General features: G+C 45.2%; 1 protein-coding gene across 6 annotated transcripts in view; it reads left to right on the top strand.

Annotated features, from left to right (window-relative positions):
• Window positions 1-3,757: 3,757 nt before the first annotated feature.
• Window positions 3,758-19,730, top strand: part of IKZF4 (IKAROS family zinc finger 4) — an 86,679-nt gene continuing 70,706 nt past the window's right edge. For 3 of the 6 annotated variants that reach the window (XM_081933634.1, XM_081933636.1, XM_081933635.1), the window contains exon 1: window positions 3,759-3,933. Coding sequence is in view for 2 of the 6 variants with exons in the window: in XM_081933631.1 (XP_081789757.1) it covers window positions 4,115-4,168 (54 nt within the window). In the remaining 4 variants the exon portion in view is untranslated. Of the gene's footprint in view, window positions 3,934-4,099; window positions 4,169-5,255; window positions 5,293-19,730 lie in introns of those variants that run through there. The other 3 variants (XM_081933633.1, XM_081933631.1, XM_081933632.1) reach the window with 3 other exon arrangements.

Genomic DNA, 19,730 nt, shown 5'->3' on the forward strand with positions numbered 1-19,730 from the left:
TTCAAAATGTAATAGAAGCAGATGGGGAAAACATAAGGGACATTATGACTAATATTTTAGCTGAATACATACACAAAGATAAACAGCAGATGGATTGGGAGATAGACCTAGCTTATAGAGTGAATTCAGCATATGCCAGAACACATAATGTACCCAGGGAGGTTCACATTAAATTCCTTAGGAAAACCACAAGAGATGAAATTCTGGGTGTGCAAAGGGGGCAAACATTGACATACTGTGACAGGGAGATAACCATTCTAAAGCAGATTCCCAAAAAAATTAGGGAAAAAAGGAAAAATTATTCGCAATTGGCGAATAAATTATACCAGAAGGGGGTGTGGTTTAGATGGTTGATGCCTGAAGGTATGCTAATATTCTGGGAGGAGACAAGAATCAGAATTAATACACCCATAGAGGCACAGGCCTTTATGGAAAAAAACAAAGCCAACCTAGAAAAAACAGAAGATACTACAACGGTCATACAGGACACGGGAGGGGCCGGAGCTCTGCCAGCGGGGGGTGAAGGGGCAACACCAAGAAAACTCAGATCACAAAAATAAATAAGGAAATCACAATGTTATAAACAGACCGAAAGTAAAAATGAATTTATAACTAGACTATATATTATAATTATATAAATTGATTGAAAATTATTTTTTCTAGAATTAAGATGCTGACTTTTTATGATTATGTATTAAGATTTGATATTTTGATGTAATCTAGGAGTTTGGAGGGAGGGGGCGTCTGCCACATTTGCAACTGCCAAAATTTGTAATTCCACCTACCCCTTTTCCACATAAATGTTTTTAAAAAAAACCAATAAAACTTTTTGAAAAAAAAAAAAAAGAATTAAGTTAGATTCAGTTAACTCTTGATTATTAGGGGGGAAAATGATATGATACAGGATATAGTCAAATAAAGGAGGGATAATGATAACAATGTATATATATGTATGGGTACAACATAAGGAAATGAGATGTAAATTGTAAAGAGTGATTTGGAAAGAAGAATTAGAAAACTTTGTTATTAAATATTATGGATGTTTAGCTAGAATAGGACATAAGGATTCAGTGTTATTGGAGGATTTTAGAAATAGTAAATGAAATGCCAGTATGTGGTTATGTATTAAATCTTGGTATATTTTATGATAAAGGACTTTTAAACAATTATAGTCAAATAAAAATGGAAGTATGATGATGGTAACATGTATAAATATCTGAGTTAAAATACTTGAGTTAATATGAATTATGTTTGTTGACTGGAAGAGATGCACGTAAGCCTTTTTGTAACCAACTGATAAACTTTCTACCGTATGTAAAGGAGGATGTGTTGTGTTTGTTTTGAAAATAAAAAATAAAAAAAACTTTTATAAAAAAATATGGACTTGCTCATTGTCTGTCTTCTTCGCATCTTTTCAAATCATCACACATCAGATAGACTGTTTATTGATCAGTCTCCTTACTCATTCTTAATATTGATTTATACTTTTTGAAATACTGCCCACTTTAATTGACTTTTGGATTGATTTGATGTGAACTTTTGGAAATTTCATATACTATCCTGCTACCAGTGCTTTTCTCATCAACTGATAATTTAAAGACTTTGTGAGGGAATAATATTTAGAATGTACGTCTTATGGCTTGGTAAGTGGGAGTACTCAAGTCCATTTTCTAACTATGGGCATTTCCACACTGCCAATCACTTCTATTTCCCAATCGCTCAAAGCAGTTTGAAAACTTTGTGGATTTTGCATCTGTGGCAGGAAGAATTACTGCATCTCAGAATGACAAAGGGAATAGAAGAAGAGGTTTGAACAACAGTGCTTCTATCAAACCATCTCCAGGACATGGTGAAAATAGGTTGTTTCCGTTATTTTCACTTTGGGGAGCAAATGAGTTTTTTCTGTGTGTGGAGAATCCAGTTTTACTTATTAAACCTACCTTCTTAGGGCCCTGTGCCTGGAATTAAGTGCCAGAAGGTTTCTGGTGCTTAGGTTCACAAGCCTATACATATGTCTAGTTATTCGAAAAGCAAATCATTATAATTTAGGGAGCCATCTAAATCCATAGACTCTGGGGCCACGAACAGTATAACATTTCAGAACAGATAGAGCCAAAAAAGAACAATGTAACATCCAGATTCCGAAAAAAAAAGAGAGAAACGTTTGAGCCAACATCAAATTAAAAGAAAGCCTTACTACGGATTTTATTAATCCAATGCGGGGGGGGGGGGGAGGCAGGCTTTGGCACTTTTTTGAAAAAACGGGCAGGATGGGAGTCATGGATCGGCGAAGAGACGGGATGATGGTTTTTGGAACCCTTGGGTGACATTCTTTGATCGATGGGTACGGAGCCTGCCAACTCTCTCCAATTATACGGGTCGGGCAGAAATTATCGGATTCCAAAAAGTAAATGAGTTTATTTAATTTGGAACAATTTCGTGGTGAGGAAACATTGTGTCTCGGGCAGCAAAAGCAAGACGATCAGGTGGCTCCAAAACACTAGAAAATCTCTTCCGGGATCGGCTTACTTGAAGTTACAGCTGGGTGGCCCGAAACATCACGTCTTTCTTTCCCATTTCTTGGAATTGACCTTCTCATACGATTCCTGTTGGTTTCTACTTCCAATGAATTTGGGCTGGTCGCTTACACGGGATGTGTAACTTGTGGGGCTCAGCAAGTGTAAATTCACACGCTATCGTATTAGCAAAACAGTAGCCAAGAAACACAAACTGTGTGCGTTGTCGCAAAAGAAAAAAGCGGCATTTAATTATTTATTAATTTACACATGCATGCAAACCACAGAAGGTGGCAAGACTCTACAAGACTCCGGCTTGCATACAACTTTAAAAATAGGAAACAGTAACACAAGAACCTAAGTCTTCAGGCATATTCAGATACATGAGTGACAAACTAAATAAATATTCAGATACTGAATATTACAACATTTTCTCTTTTTCAGGGGAAACCCACGCGTCCGATTTTACGCCGGAATTTGCGCTTGAGGAATCGGCCATCGAATCGCAACACAACAATAAATCGGTTTCAATATTATACTGAACACCAGCGTGCGCCAGTATTGGTTAACTCAAGGCGGCATACATTCCCAATACTGTAACTCCCAGCTCCTATTTTTGTTTAGGCGTTGGGACATATAGAAAAGCCTGAGGAATCTCAAATTAACCAATACTGGCCCACTTAATTCCTACTGTTACGGGATGGATTGACAACCCTCAACTCTCTTTATTAAGGAGCCAAGCCGGGGACACTTGATCGCAACCGCCGCTATTAATGAAGCTCACACACGCCGTATTCGGCTCCCAGACACGCCCCGCCGCTTTCTTTTGCTATTACTAGCGCCCCCTCTCGATGCTCTCGAAGTTCGGCTGCGCCGCCTTCCCTCTCTCACCGTTTCAAACGCTCGGCTTGCCTCTTTTAACCCGCTAATCGATACGCTAGGCCTTTGGGTTTGTCCTTGCAATTCAGGAATCTCCGGATCGAGGCTCTTTTCTCACCCCCTTCCCGGCTACTACGCTTCTTTCTCATCTCTCCCATCGATCGGCTCGGCTTTCTACCCACTCGCCTTACAACGGAACGAGTCCCTCGGAGCGCGTTCGATGCGCTCCGTGCTCGGCTCCCCCCCCCCCCGCCCCTCTTCTTGACGGAACGAATACCCTGGGCGCTTTTCTCTCTCTCTCTCTCTGACCACTCGAGCTTCTCGACGCTCTTCTCCCCGTGCCTGTCTCCTAGCAGAGGGACCGGAAGTGGCTCGAGGAGGGGAGGGGGGGCTCGGTCCCTCCTCAGGTGAAGGCGCTGCTGATGGAGCCGCCGTTGCGGAGCCATTGAGCCCCCCCTACCCCCCCTCCCAGCGGTTGGGCCGGGGGGGCCATCCCCCTTAACGAGAAGCTACCGGACTTGGAGCCCCGCAATTTAAGGTGAGGAGGAAGAGGCACCGTGTACGGGGCGGGCGGAGGGGGGGGGGGAGCCGGAGACAACGAGCAAGCGAAACAGCCGGAAAAGTGGGGAGTCTGAAAGTGGGGTTGAAGGGGCGATGGGGGGGGGGGAACAGTTGGGTCTGATCTCCGGGTACGCTTGGGAAGAAGGGACTGCGAGGCGATGATGGGAGCCGACCGAGGCAAAGTGTGGCTTGCCTTATTCGGAGTCACTATTGTAAGAGGTGGTAACTAAGGAACTGCTTTGCCAGTGGGGAGAAAAGGCTCGGAGAAAACTTGGGCTGCGCCTTGGGAAGAGGGGGGGGGGAGAAGAAGCAAAGGATTTGCTGGGAACAAAGAGGGATTGTGTAGGTGTCTGGGGGGCAGTTGGGGAGTGCAGCTGATCGTGGGTGGTGGTGGTGGTGGTGGAGGAGGAAGAGGCAGCTGGCGAAGTTGCCGTTCTTGAAGTCGGGGTGGGGGGGGGGCTGAGCTTGGTTCAACGGATTTGGGAAAGGCAAAGAAAGAAGCGCTGGTCATTCCGATCAGCTCTTGGCCCGAACTGTTTTAAAAGCAGTCGCGAGTCCGGTTAGGGATCGATACTTCGGAGTATTTGCCTTGTATCGAAGCTACACATCGTAGGCGGTTTAATTTCACACCGGTAGCGATCTCTCTCTTGGACCAGAAATATGCTTCCAAACTGTTGCTTTGTTGTTGTTGTTGCAATTAATTAGCTACCATGTAGTATTTTATCTTCAGGTGCATCTTTGCCTGGAAGGAAAGGTATTTTGGAATGGTGCTTCTGTTGCATTAATGCGCGGTGTTGTTTCTTTCTGGGGATAAAAAGAAAACTCTTATTGTCGACATGGGGAGGGAGGGATAAATTTAGCTGATATTAAATCTAATATGGTCTAAAGCTCACTTATGTAGCCTGATTGCCTGTGTGTTTTAGTAGTGTGTTTTAGTGGAGGAAAACTGCGTCTTGCCAATAAACTTGGCTAGCAGGTAGTTCTAAACTCCAATCTTTTGCCTGTTCCACTTCTTGCTATCTTAAAGTTTGTTATAAAAAATAAGGTATTTCAACTTTAAAACATGAGAATACATTTTTCTTCTCTGTGTATGCATGTGTGTGTTTGAGAGAGATGAAAATAAATAGCAAATGTCAATATCTCTGAAAAGGCAGTTTAAGAATAAATAAACCTGTTGAGCAATGTGCAGAAAGTTAATTTTCACTATTTTGTACTCTGTTTAATTTGAGAACTTCTTTGCTACTTCATTGGGACTTAGTTTTGGGAGGTGATTATTATTCAAACTAATTAAAGGTCAAAGTGTAGAGGCTACCTTGTCCTGGAACCAATGGTTTATGTGAGTAGAAATCAACCCTATAGCATCCAGTATCAAATTCCAATTAGCATATCTCTCAGGTTTGGCTGCTTTGTCATCTCTAATTAATAAAGGTTTGCTTTGAGGCAGTCAACGGATGCCCAGCCAGCTTTTGTCACAGTATACTTAAGTGACAAGTTCATGTAGGACTTTCTGATTAGTACTTCAGCTATGTTGGAGAAGTCACTACTATGATTGTCTTGATTAAACATTTGATCACTCTTAGGTTTTGAGTGAGATTTTGCACATTACAAAACATTTATAGAAGTTATGGAAAATGTGTTAAGATTGAAATCTAGCTAGATCAAATCAGAGGCTCTGTTATGAGTGAGACAGTATCTACTTTCAAAAAAACATTTGGTGTGGCTAAACTGCTCTTTTCTAGTTGAATAATCCTATAAAACAGACTTCATTCTCTAGACTCCATAAAATTTTAATAAACGTTCTATCAGGCAAATGAATCTTAGGATCGTTTTAAGATTGTTTGAAGGTAGAGATTTTTTTTCATCCAAACTACTGGTAGTAATTAGTTTTCAAGCTTTCTTTGCTCCCTAATGCTAATGATATGCCATGTTAGTTTCTGATCAGTGATAGTTTCTTTGTCTTCATGGAAACTGCAACTTGCTGACCTCAAGGTTTTAGTGTTTAATGTGATTTAATATGGATGGATTAATCGAGTTTTGTTATGAAATGAATAGTTTCTTGTTGCTGACTATTTTTTTAATGCATCATTTTGGGGGATTTTCTCTTTTCAGGTCTAATAGCCTAACTTTATACAATTTTAGTAAGAACTAAAGTCCGCTGTGTTTAACGGATCTATAAGGTTGATGGTGGTGGTTTTGCAATTTTTATGGCTAAGAGAGTGACTCAGTCTAAGATAAAATAAAGATTTCTTCTATGGACAAACTACCTAATTTATAGTTCTGAATCCAAGATGTTGTATTGCATCACATACAGGTTAAAAATCTGTAATCATGATAAACGGTAGTGTATTTTATTTAATGTTTCCTGCAAGTGGCTGCAGTGGAAATAAAAACAGTGCATCTCTAATATTTCAAGGTTTGGTTTTTTTAATAAATGATGGGGTTCTACATGTTTTAGCAACTGTCACTTTCCAAATATTATTTTATAGTCTCAAGTTCCACCAAGCATCCTTTTTGAGAACTTTGCTCAGACTGGGTATCTAGTGACTGTAGTAAGAAGTTGTATCTTCCAGTTTTTCTTTGAGGCTATACCGATGTAGTTGTAAGATTACTTTAAATTATGTGTGTTGCTCTAAATTTTAGTGGCCTTGGTTGTGTATATTATGGGTAACTATGGTTCATTGTAATAAATCTTTCAGTAAAATAATGTTTCTATTTTTGCCCTTTACTACTTTCATTTAAATTTTGGGATCAAAGGGCTTTAAAAATGGAATGACCAAATGGTCATTTCACTTCTATTTCTGTGTGGTAGAACACACTAAATATGTTTTGACTGTTTAAAGATGTTCTATGCTACTACCCATTATTGCAAATCTGGACACATGACTATTAAGGGTTAAGAGTGATGTCTGAGGGGGAAATTAAGGCCATTTTCCAGAGCATCCTTTATAAAAATAGATGAAATGTGGCTCAAGAATTCCAGACCATCTTTTAGGATGAGCAAAACAGAAAAATTCAGAAAAAGTGAGTTGCTTTAAAATAAAATGGAATAACTAACCAAGATTTTGCAAACCAGGAAATAAATGCTATGAATAATGGATATATGGAAATATGAAATAATCCAGATGATTGAATCTCTCTTATATATGGCTATTTTTCCTCTTGAGTATGATTAATTTTATCATAGTCAAAGATTTAGACAAGCCATCTGCCCCATTCAGGTTCAGCTCCAACCAGTTAGAACAGTTAGGGAGAAACTTCTTATAATCACATATTTCTGAGAGACTTGATGTTGCTTTTTTTCTAGCAACTGTCATAAATATGAGTCAGTTGCCAAGCATCTGAATATTGATCTTGTGATCATGGAGATGCTGTAATAGTTGTAAATGTGAAAAATGATCATAAGTCACTTTTTTCAATGCTTTTGTAACTTCAAAGGGTCACTAAACAAACTCTCATAAGTCAAGGACTACCTGTAAGTGGCATAAAGAATTTATTTTTTCAAACTCAATTCTGCTCTTAGGAAGAGGATGAAATGGGAGTGATTTTTGTGAATATGTTTAGATTTGGGTGTAAAATTTTCCGTTTTTTGTTTTTCATGGAAGAATGAGGGAAAATATTTTAATCCTATTTCAGCAAAGTTGATAATTGATTGTATGACAGTAGGACCTTCCAAGTCCTCTGTGGAGGCTGAATTGAGGCAGTAGGAAGGAGCTTTCTACTTTGGACAAAAGCATTTTTAACGTAGTCACTTGGATGGGCAATTTTAGCCTGCCAAATGAAATTACGGTATATGCTCCCGTGTTCTCAACTGCCAATAAGCAGATTACACCCAAAAGAATAGAAGAGTGGTGGACAAAAGAACATAAAGTCAGCACTGGTAAAAAAATGTCCTAATTTATTACCTTTATTGTTTGTTTATTTAGTGAATTTGTTATGCAGTATGATACTGAGGTAGTATCGTAGCAGTGGCCTTTTTCCACATGCCATTATATGGTCTATGTGCCACCTAATTTGAGCTCAGCTCTCTGAAACTGAGCAGCTTGCAACTTATAATCATTTTGAAAATACTAGTATATAAATATAATTTATCCTGATCTCTATTATTATCCTGATGTTCCTAATATATTTGTTATGCAGCAAGCTGATGATAGTGATGCCACCCAATTATTCACAGATTTTAGTTGATTTAATTCCCATTCATTTTCATATTGCAGCGCTAGAACAATTATGAAGGAAAAGGCCCACTTTTATTTTCGGATAATCTATTAATGTCATAACAGACATTTTAACATTATGATAATTTTGAGGGGAAAGAAGAAATGCCTCCTTTAAAATTGCAGTTGCCATTTGCATTTTTGGAAAGTAGTTCTGCTGGAGCTATTCTAGTGCTTGATTATTTGAGTCAGCTACTTAGGCTACTTTGCATGTACATTTTTCCTGTACACCGCTTGGAGAGTCCAAGCAATGGGTTAATTCAGTCTGCTTGCCCTTAGGACTGAGGAACTATTTTTCCTTAAGCCACACCTCCTCCTGGTGTGCTCAATCCCCCAGAATTCTTCCTCAGTCAGCCCGTTTGGACGTATTTAGTTAGAGCTCTGAGCTAAATTGATCCTTTTTTTTTGGCTTGGACTCTCAAATTGCGTTTAAAGTTTTTCTCTACTATTCCTCCAACCTCGTGAGACGTTTCTCTCTTAAATTCTGCGACTTTCTTCAGTACAATCTGCACTTGAAGGCCAGGAGGTAAGCTGGAAGGTGGTGGGGGGTGCCCCTCAGCCGATCCTCTTGGGACGGCTTCGGAGGCCTGCCGCTTGTCGTTTAAAACGGCGCGGCTGCAGCGGCGAGGTTCCTAAGTCCCCAGGCCCCTCGTTTGTTATTTTCGTCGAAGTTTTTTTCGCTCCCCGGCCTGCTAGAGGACCTCTGCCGCAGGGAGGAGTGGGCGATCGTCGCCATTGCGAGGCGCGTTCGCCCCTCGCTCTCCCTTAGCCCCACGCTGTTGCGGCGGCCATTTTTAGGCGCGAAAATAGCGCGCCCAGCCATGGCCGCCATTTTGCATCAGCCTCGTTGTCAGGAGGCCGCTGGAGGTGGCAGGGCCTAGCAAGGGTTTCTCGGGCTAGGATCGCCACCTTCGCCCTTTGTCTATTTTTGCGAGCGGCGCTGGTTCCTGTGCCATTCCAACGGTCATCATACCGGCTCAGGGAGGAGGCCTTAAGTAAGCGCAGGCCTAAAGATTTTTTCTATAGTCATTCTCCTCCCTGCTTCTCCTGCGGAGCCTTGCACCTCGGTGCAGGCCCCAATCCTACCCCTGGGCCTCCGACTGGTGTGAAACATGGGATGATTTCATAGTATTGATTCGATTAATTGTATATATGGCAATTTTAACGATCATTTCGTTTTGTTTCCCATTACAGCACCCAGTCTATATCTATCCTTCTGCCTTATCATAGCCTTGCTCCATCTTGTGTGGTCATTGACTATGGACCTGCCCAGTCCTCCCGATTCCCAAGACGCTAGGCCGAGCCTCTCGCAGGCCCCTAGCAAGGGTTCCTCCTCTTCGGGGAGTGGGGGTGCGGGCAAGAGTGGTGGGGGTAGCTCTGGGAAACAGCGTTCCAGAACCCCTTCGGTAGCTGAGGCCAAGGATGCTGAAAGGCGCCAGCGGGCCCTTGACAAGCAATTCGAGAAGGCCAGACGCCAGGCAGACAGGGTGCAGTCCCTTTCAGGAGCCCCTCCCTCCCGGGAAGATCTCCAGTCGGTCCTCGCCGAGGAGGTGGAATCCCAGGACCTATCCCCTAATAGGTCATTTGCAGAGCCGGCTTCCCCGGTCCCTTCTTGGGCCTGTGAACAGGTTCCTCCCCCTGGGGATGCTAGCATAGACGATATGCAGGGTGAGGCTTCACCCCCCCTAGAAGAGGGCTTGGATCCCGATTCTGACTCTGAGGAGTTATCGCCCCGCATGCAGGAGCTAATGGCCCGCGCCATTGCCAAGGGCATCACGGAGGCCATGAAATTTAAAAGCCCTACCGCAGCGGCCCCTAGGGGTCCCAAGCCCGATCAGGCAGCTCCGCCCCCAAGCAAGCGTGCTCGCCATCCTTCCCTGGAATCCTCGGTGGTCAGCGAGGCCTCTGCCATTGAGGACCCTGACCCGGAGGTGCTAGGCCTCTCGGACGACGAGGACCTTCCCCCCGAAGCGCCCGCCTTTGCGGGTCTCTTCAAGCCCAGCCTTTTTAAATCGGTCCTTCACAAGGTCAAGGCTGCCACCAGGGTGGGGATCAAGCCCAAGCCGACCGCGCCGGCGGATGATGCCCCTCCGGCTAATCCCAATGCGGTCATGTTTGATGTGCCAGCGCCCCAGCAAGAGCTGGTTCCGGTCCCGGGGCTGTTCCTCGACTTAATCCAGCGCCAGTGGGCTCAGCCAGCCACGCAATCCTCTCCCAGTGGGGTAGATAGGAAGCTTTATACTATGGAGCCAGTGTTGGAGGACCTTCTGGCCCTTCCCACTGTCGACCCGCCCATCGCTGCGCTCACTTCCAACTCCTCGCTACCGGCCGACCTCCTGGAAGGCCTTAAGGCGGAGGACAAGAAGGCGGAAAAGGCGTGCCACAAGACCCATCTGGCGGCCGCCTGGGCCATCAGGGCCTCTTCTTCCGCTTCCTTTTTTAATAGGGCCTCTGTGATCTGGCTGCGCGAGCTCCTAAACAAGCTCCCGGCGGGAGACATCCGTCTCCACCAGGACGTGTCAAAAATAATCGCGGCCTCCCAGTATGCCGCTGACGCGTCCCTCAATGCCACCAAATTTGCCTCCAGGGCCCTCGGTTCTAACATAACTTCCCGTCGACTGATCTGGCTCCGACATTGGCAAGCGGACCAGAAAAACAAATGGAAACTGGCTTCCGCCCCCTTTAAGGGGTCCAAATTATTTGGCGAGTCCCTGGATCCTCTCCTCATTGAGTCCAAGGACAAGAGGAAGATCCTACCTTCTCTAAATAAAAAGCAGGAACGTAAGGCCGCTCCCTACTCTAGGAGGCAGTCCTTTCGTGCCTCCGAGCCTTCCACCTCTGCCTCTTCCTTCTCTCCCTCTAATAGGTCCTTCGGCCAGCAGGGCGACAGGTCCCAAGACAGAGCGCCCTTTCGGGACAGAGGCAGGCAGCAGTTCGGCTTCCGCAAGTATAACCGCGGTGGGGCCTCCAACAGGCCGTTCCGTAAGTCAAAGTGACTGCCAGGGCTTGGCGCCCATCGGGGGTCGCCTCCAGCTGTTCGCCTCCCATTGGGCCCAGAACACCGAGGATGCTTGGGTTCTGCAGACAGTCAGGGAAGGCCTCTCCCTGGAATTCCTGTCCCTTCCCCCTCGGACCTTCATCCGGTGCCCTGTCCCGTCCTGCCCCCAAAAGAGGCAGCGTATGGACCAGGAAGTCCGTCATCTCCTGGACATCAGGGCCGTGGAACCAGTTCCCCAAGGCGAAGAGGGGAAGGGGTTTTACTCCATCCTCTTCCTGGTACCAAAGAACTCGGGGGGGTGGAGAGCCATCTTGGACCTCAAGAACCTCAACAGGCATATCGCCTACCGGAGGTTCAAGATGCAGTCTCTGCAGTCCATTCTGGCGGGGATTCGACAGGGAGATCTTCTCACATCTATAGATCTCAAAGAGGCATACCTCCACATCCCCATCCGTCCTCAGCACAGGAAGTTCCTGCGCTTCTATTATGCGGGTCGCCACTTCCAGTACAAAGCTCTTCCATTCGGCCTCTCGTCCGCTCCTCGGACGTTTACCAAAGTGCTGGCGGTAGTGGCGGCTCAGCTAAGACGCAGGCCCATAAGGCTCCAGTGCTACCTGGACGACATCCTGATCCAGTCGTCGTCCAGGCAGCAGGCCCTTCGGGATCTCCAAACCACTATGAGATCCCTCAGAAATCACGGCTTCACTCTAAACATAGAGAAGAGCCATCTCACTCCAACCAACAGACTTGTACACCTGGGGGCGGTGATAGATACCAACTTGTGCAGGGTTTTCCTTTCCCGAGACAGGTTGACCGGTCTAAGGTCCATGACCCACAAGGTGTTGAGCTTGAGGCAGGCTCCAGTGGTCCTTCTGTCGCAGCTGCTGGGAAAAATGATCTCCTGCATTTCCATCGTGCCGTGGGCCCGCCTGCATTCCAGGTCTCTTCAGTGGCTGCTGCTGCCGCACCAGAGGGCATCCAGGAGCAACTCTACCAGGCCGATTCGAGTTCCCCCGGACGTGAAGAGGTCTCTCCGCTGGTGGGTGTCTCCGGCCATCCTCAAGGGCCACCTGTTCAAGGAACCCGAGAGGTTGATCATCACCACAGACGCCAGCCTCTCCGGCTGGGGAGCCCACATGGGGTCCCTGGTTGTTCAAGGCAAGTGGTCCCAAGTGGAATCCAGCTACAGCATCAACCTGCTGGAACTGAGAGCTGCTCGCCTGGCCCTGCGACATTTCAGCCGGCCCATCCATCGTCAACATGTGCTTCTGATGACGGACAATGTGGCCACCAAGGCCCACATCAACCGTCAGGGCGGCACCAGATCCAGAGCACTGATGAGAGAGGCGGAGTCCCTGGGACACTGGGCGGAGCGCCATCTGGAATCCCTTCGCTCCGACCATATCTCCGGAGTGGACAACACACAGGCCGACTGGCTGAGCAGGACGACCATAGATCCTGCGGAGTGGAAACTGGACCCTCGCCTGTTCCACCAGATGTCCGACAGATTCGGGACTCCGGCCGTAGACCTGTTTGCGTCAAGGGACAACAAGCAGCTCGACCGCTTCTACTCCCGGTTCTTCACCCCGGGGGCGGAGGGGACAGACGCACTGCGTTGCAAGTGGCCCCGCGAGCTACTGTATGCCTTCCCTCCCCTGCCTCTCCTTCCTCAATTCATCTCCAAAGTCATCGCAGAGGGAGCAGAGGTCCTTCTCGTGGCCCCGCATTGGCCCCGCAGGTCGTGGTTTGCCGACCTTGTCCACCTGTCGGTGTCTCCTCCGTGGCGCATTCCTCCGGACCAGATCTCCCTCAGCCAGGGGGCCGTGATTCACCCAGAGCCCCAGTGGCTCCAGTTGGCCGTCTGGCACTTGAGGGGGACCAACTAAAAGACCAAGGCCTGTCGGAGGAGGTAGTGAACACCATTCAGGCGGCTAGACGCCCTTCAACCACTAGGATTTATGATGCGTCCTGGGCCGCCTTCGCCAAGTGGTGTGAGGAGCTGCTCATCGAGCCGACGACCGCGCCTGTTCCCAGAGTGCTTGACTTCCTTCAAGCGGGACTCAACAAGGGCCTGGCCCCGAACACCCTTCGACGCCAAGTGGCGGCTTTGTCTACTGTCTGGTCGGGCGACCATCTTTTGCCTCTCAGCAAAATCCCGAAGGTGCGTCTTTTCCTCAAGGGCGCTTCTAACCTTCGCCCTCCCACCGTTCATCGCTATCCTACTTGGCAGCTGTCCGTGGTCCTGCGGGCCCTCTCTGGCCCTCCATTCGAGCCTTTACGCACTACTTCTCTTCGATTCCTGACGCTGAAGACGGCCTTCTTGATTGCCATCACATCAGCTCGCCGGATTTCGGAGCTGGCGGCTCTCTCTGTTCGCCAGGATCTGTGCGTCATCCACCCTGACAGGGTCATTTTGAGGCTGGACCCGACCTTTACCCCCAAAGTAAACTCATGGTTCCATAGAGCGCAAGACATTGTGTTGCCAAATTTTTGTCCTCATCCGTCGCATCCCAGAGAGCGATCCTGGCACAATCTTGATGTCAGGAGGGCCCTGAAGGTCTACATCGCTCGTACTGCGGAATTCAGGAAATCAGAGGCTCTTTTCCTCTCCTTCCAGCCCGGTTCCCTAGGGAAGAAGGTCACTTCCTCCACAATTGGCAGGTGGCTTCGCGCTTGCATTGCGACTGCCTATGAAAGTCAATCCAAGGCCGTTCCGCGCGGCATCACTGCACACTCCACACGAAGTGCTGCCACTTCAGCGGCCTGGGCCACCCAGGCCTCGATCCTGGACATCTGCAGGGCCGCTACGTGGTCCTCTCCTTCTCCATTTGTGCGACACTATAAACTGGACATTTTCGCCTCGGCTGAGGCGTCTTTCGGCAGGCGTGTGCTCCAGGCGGTTGTGTCAGAGACCGAATCCCGGGAGTCTTCTTCTGCCCACCCAGATGGACAATAACTTTGGTATGTCCCATTGCTTGGACTCTCCAAGCGGTGTACAGGAAAATGACCATTGGCTTACCTGAAGGGTCCTTTTCTGTACACCGCGGGAGAGTCCAACCCACCCTGGCTCTCAAGGCCGGGATTCGGGTTCCTCGTGTCAACAGTACATCATCTTGGACGCTTCGCTCCGTCCGCACGAACTGACTCCTTCAAAGAATTCTGGGGGATTGAGCACACCAGGAGGAGGTGTGGCTTAAGGAAAAATAGTTCCTCAGTCCTAAGGGCAAGCAGACTGAATTAACCCATTGCTTGGACTCTCCCGCGGTGTACAGAAAAGGACCCTTCAGGTAAGCCAATGGTCATTCTGCCCACTTATCTGGAATTAAATGCCTTGAACTCAGTGGAACTTGATCCTTAGTAATCTACACAATATACATGGGATTGGTCTATAAACATTTTTATTGTAATTGTTATTCAATAAATATTTCAGTTTTAATTTTTGTACGCTGTTTGGGACAGAGGATAATGGAGGATGAAGCCATGTCAAAGACCCAGAGAGAAAGGTATACAATAGGTACCAGCAGGGCCGGATTTCCCTATAGGCTAACTAGGCTTCAGCCTAGGGCCTCAAGATCAAGAGGGGCCTTTTATTTTTATTTATTATCCGTGCCACATTTTTTATAAAGGTTAGTACCGATTGCAACATGTTTCATTTAATATATTGATATATATCACAGTAATGATGTATTTTATTATCTCTCATGTAATTTACAAACTTAAAAATGGGAGGTGAAAGGGCCCCATAAGTGGAATAGCCTAGGGCCTCTTTTCATCTAAATCCGGCCCTGGGTACCAGCTGCAAATCCGAGTGTCTGAAATCTTACTAGGATCTGGACTCTTGCAAAGAATGAGGGTTTTTGTGTGTTTTATCTATGCCAGTCTGTCAGTAGCAGCCCTATTATTATGATTATTCTGTAGCCAAAACAAAGTTATGAAAAAAAAGAAAGAGGGAGCTATCCGCAAATCCAGGAAAGAGCCAAGGTTTACAGAAACCAAAGAGGAGGAGGAGAGAGAAAGGGCACCAATTTCCCAGAAAATAACAAAGTGAGGGCTTGAGTCTGTTAGGTGACCATGGAATGCTATCTTCTAATGACAATAAACCTCAGAAATGAGAGGGAATAAAATATCCTGGAACAGGAAGGCCTGCTTGGGAATATTGATGCTGCCTATGATATGTCAAAATGCGAGAGCTTTTGCAGAACCTTGAGAATTCCACGTAATGCTGTTTTCTTTTTCTGCTGCTTACAATCACAGTGATAAAGAAATCTGACAAGATGCTTGTTGCCAACAAAACTCTGCGCAGAAATTCCCTACCATCCTGACCATGGTCAACCAAGACTCCCCATCTTCCCCCATCAAAATGTGTTGGGACAGTTATTGGGAAAGTACTTAATAAGAACCAAAATGGATAAATGAAGAGGTAGAGCGTATTTTACACACTTACTGCCACATCGCTTTAAGTGCCCGGAGTCCTGAACAAAAGAAAACAAAATGGTTAACCACTCCGCAGTGTCCAGTTTTTTCCAAGAATCAGGGAATACTCAGAATTGTTTACTTAGTATTTTGCCCATTTTTCCAGTCCCTGAAAGCTTCAAACCTTAGATGTCATCACATGATCTATGCCTGTCATGATGCCTAGACCTAGTGTGTGTAAACTAGTCCCTTCCAGTTTTCAAAATCCTTTTAGCCGTTGACCTGCCTGCCTTAGAGAACTGTCTTTTCTGCTTTCTACATAAGAAAATTCTACAAAACATCCCCCCTCCCTCCCAAGGATTGCTAACCTGTATTTTTCCCATGCCTGTCCTATACATAATTGCCTTGGAATTCTCACAGAAATAATCCAATAATTGGCCAGATGAGTTATTATGTAGACGTAATGCAATGACTTCTTGCTGAATTCCCTTTATTATATACCCTAAGGCAGGGCTCAGCAAACTGCGGCTCCGGAGCTGCATGTGGCTCTTTCCTCCCAGTCGGCACCACAATTTTGAGAGGAGCTTCCTGGGGGGGGGGGGAAGCACAGTGCACCAGGAGAAGACTCTATGGAAAGGGGAGGGTTTTCCAGTGGTGTCCACAATTGAGAGGGCTTTCGGTTATGACAGGTAGAGGAAAAAGTACGCTGCGCTAGGAGGGGACTCTGGGGTGGAGGAACTGAACTTCAGGTCTGCTCCAGAATTGAACAGGGGGCTTCTGGTTAGGATCTTTGTGGCTCCCGGTGTTTTCTTTTCAGTAGGAAATGGGTCCAAATGGCTCTTTGAGTGTTTAAATTTGCCGATCCTTGCCCTAAGGCATGATACTTTTGTGAAGAGGACTCTTTCCTTTTCCAAGTGTTTGCAATGTTCCTTGGCCTCCAGAAAGAAACATGTTTTGGGTTGGCCCTATTTTCATGAGATAGAATTTGACTGGTGTGTGTTTCCCGGGAAGATAAACATGGCACAGGGAACTGGGAAGGTGAACTACCCTCCTTTTAAAAAAAATCTCCTTTTCTTGGGATTTGTGTCTTGCTCTGCAGTATAGTCAACCACAAGTTGATAGGGAACTGGCAAGAAAAGATGAAGTGTGTGTTTGATATGGAAATACCTGCATGAATGTTAAAATAAGGCTCACATTACTTTGGCAGTGGTCCATAAATCATTTTTAAATCATTATTATTGACTTTATTCCCCATAAGTTTTTCGCTTCTTACAGAAGACCGAGACATTCTTAACATCGGTGCTTAATCCTTTAGGAATAAACGTACCTTGTGCAAGTGGTTTGAAGAATTTCTGTGTATTTTTCTTCAGAGAATACCCTTTTAGTGTGTGAACCTACAAGGCAGACCTAAGGGAGATACTGAGAGCTCTCTTTGAAATAAGCATAAGTGCTAAATGGAAAGGTTTCTTTTTAATATTAAATGCTTGAATTTTAAACAACACTGAGGTTATTCTGACAAATGAGCGTATCATAGGAATGGGATGCAACAGCATATAGTGCATTTGAGGTATATAATAAATATGCATGCAATTTTTAATTAGTTAACTAATAGAGCTGAACATCTATGGAAGAGAGCTTTTGATGAAGATTACTACCACTAAATGGCCATTAACCATGTTAGTGCAGTATCCATGTGGTTAGCTAAATACCTATTTAGTAATGATTCAGTCTTTGGAAATGATAAAATGTGTTGAGAAAAGCTTGTGTTGCTACTACTGAGTTTTTAAACACAGAATTAGAAATAGTTAATTAACTAAAACCTGATGCTTGAGATTTTTCAGAATACAGGTAGTCCTCAACTTACAACAGTTGGCTTAGTTACCATTTGAAGTTACAATAGCATTGAAAAACATGACTTATGAACCATTTTTTACACTTACAACCATTGCAGCATCCCCATGGTTGTGTGATCAAAATTCAGATGCTTGGCAACTGGTTCATATTTATGACGGTTGCAGTGCAGTGCCCTGGGGTCATGTGATCACCTTTTGCAACCGTCTGACGAGCAAAGTCAATGGGAATTCACTTAACTACTATGGCAAGAAAAATTGTAAAATTGGGGCAAAACTCCCCCCTCCCTTTGTGTCAGAGGCACGGTTTAAGGTGCTTCCCTGTTGAAAGGATTAGCTGGTGACATCAACTGGGAGAGGCCCATGGGGGCTACTTTCATGTCTCCGTCAAGGAGCTGGAGCAACTGATGGGAGCTCATCCCTCCACATATTAGCACTTAGGTCTCAAATGCAGGCTTGCTAACCTCCAACCCAGCATCCGAACCATTTCAGCCTCCGCGCTCCTGGCAAAACTCACATAACAACTGTGTTACTCAGCAATAGAAATGTTGGGTTTAATTATGGTCATAAATTGAGGACTCTCTGTCTAAGTGATGGGAGGCAGAGGAAAAACTTATCTACATTTGGGGTCACGTAGGGTGATTCGTGGTCATGCAGTACGAGCCCTTGGTGGCGCAGTAGTTACAATGCGGTATTGCAGGCTAATTCTGCCGACTGCCAGCAGTTCGATCCTGACCGGCTCAAGGTTGACTCAGCCTTCCATCCTTCCGAGGTCGGTACAATGAGGACCCAGATTGTTGCGGGCAATATGCTGACTCTTTAAACCTTTTAGAGAGGGCTGTAAAGCACTGTAAAAGTGATATATAAGTCTAAGTGCTATTGCCAGTCCTCCTATTGTTCCATGTAAAAAGAGTTGGAAAAACCCTGGTGACTTAACCTTCAAACATAGAAAAACAATTCAGAACTCTAATTAAAGTAGGTATTAATCTTCAAATTTATACAAAGTCCAATTCTAACTCTCTTTTAACATCAGTTTGATTCAGAACCGTTTACATACATACAGGTGCAGTGCTGGTGGTAATAGGATGCCTCTCCTCCTCCTTCCTAATTCCTTTCTATTCTTTTCACTGAGGTTCTCTGTGCCACAGTTACAAGTTCATGATGAAGAGAATCAACACTTGCTAAATGTTGAGAAAACATTTTCTTTGGGGCTGGATATTTATTTGTTAGCTTTTATTAATTTACAAATAAAAGGGATATTTTTCAGCTAGAAATATTTCTACTGATCCAGATTTCCCCTTCCTCTGTATAGCTGGTTCATCTGACTAACCTCTCTTTGCAACAGGAGTGGAAAACCAATATTCATAGAGGAAATTAGGCTTCTGCTGATGGAAATGATGGTTGGGGAAAAAACAGTAGAATCTTCCTAGATCTGACTATTTCCCATAACTCAATAAAGGTCAAGGTGTTGATTATTGTCTCCCAGGCTGCTATCAAGTCCATGTTTTCCCTGTTCTACACAGTTTTTGTAATCCCTTTTTTGGGAGGGAGGGGGGAACATGCACTTGGCTTTTAATGGGAATTGGGAACTCCTTTTTCTTGCCTTGTATCTCAGTGACAGCAGCATATGACAGAAGTTTGGAAAACAAGTTTCCAAGCGCACAATTGCCAGCCTTTTGGGCTCATCTCTTGCTATTTTTGTAAAATCCATTTGTTCATTATATTCTTCGGTACGTATGGTAATTCTTTATGACTAAACTGAAACCACACCACTTCTCAATCTTGCTGTGAAGAGCTGCAGTAACAGGATGTCTTAAAAGATGTGTATGGAATTAAGGGAGTGTGCTAAACGCCACAAGGCATCACCAGCAAGAACTAGGACCCTTTTGGAAACCCAATGAAAGTGTCATCTTTTGAGAATTACTAATGGTCTGGACAGGGGTCTTTGTTGGGAAATTTGAATTATGTTTCTTAAGTTAAATAAACTTCGTTCGGCCCAGCCCTTTGAATTGAAATAAATGAAGCTCTGTTTGAGGGCTAACTACCATACTATATTTTGGGGCTAGATATTCATGTGATGTAAGATTAGAGAATCTGATTATGAACATGTGTTGCAACTGCTAATGTATAGACTCAGGAGTGAATCAAAAATTAGATTGGACTTCCTCGGTGTAGCGAACAAGCTGGCTTTAACTTGCTGCTATTTTTTATGGAACACTTCTTATATTGTTGCATATCTGTGACCTTCCTTGGTGTGGTATTGACCATTATTCTATATACCAGAACCAGCTCTTGGGCC

This window comes from Natrix helvetica (genome assembly GCF_964273705.1).
Source record: "Natrix helvetica genome assembly, chromosome: 1".
Lineage (NCBI taxonomy): Eukaryota > Metazoa > Chordata > Lepidosauria > Squamata > Natricidae > Natrix > Natrix helvetica.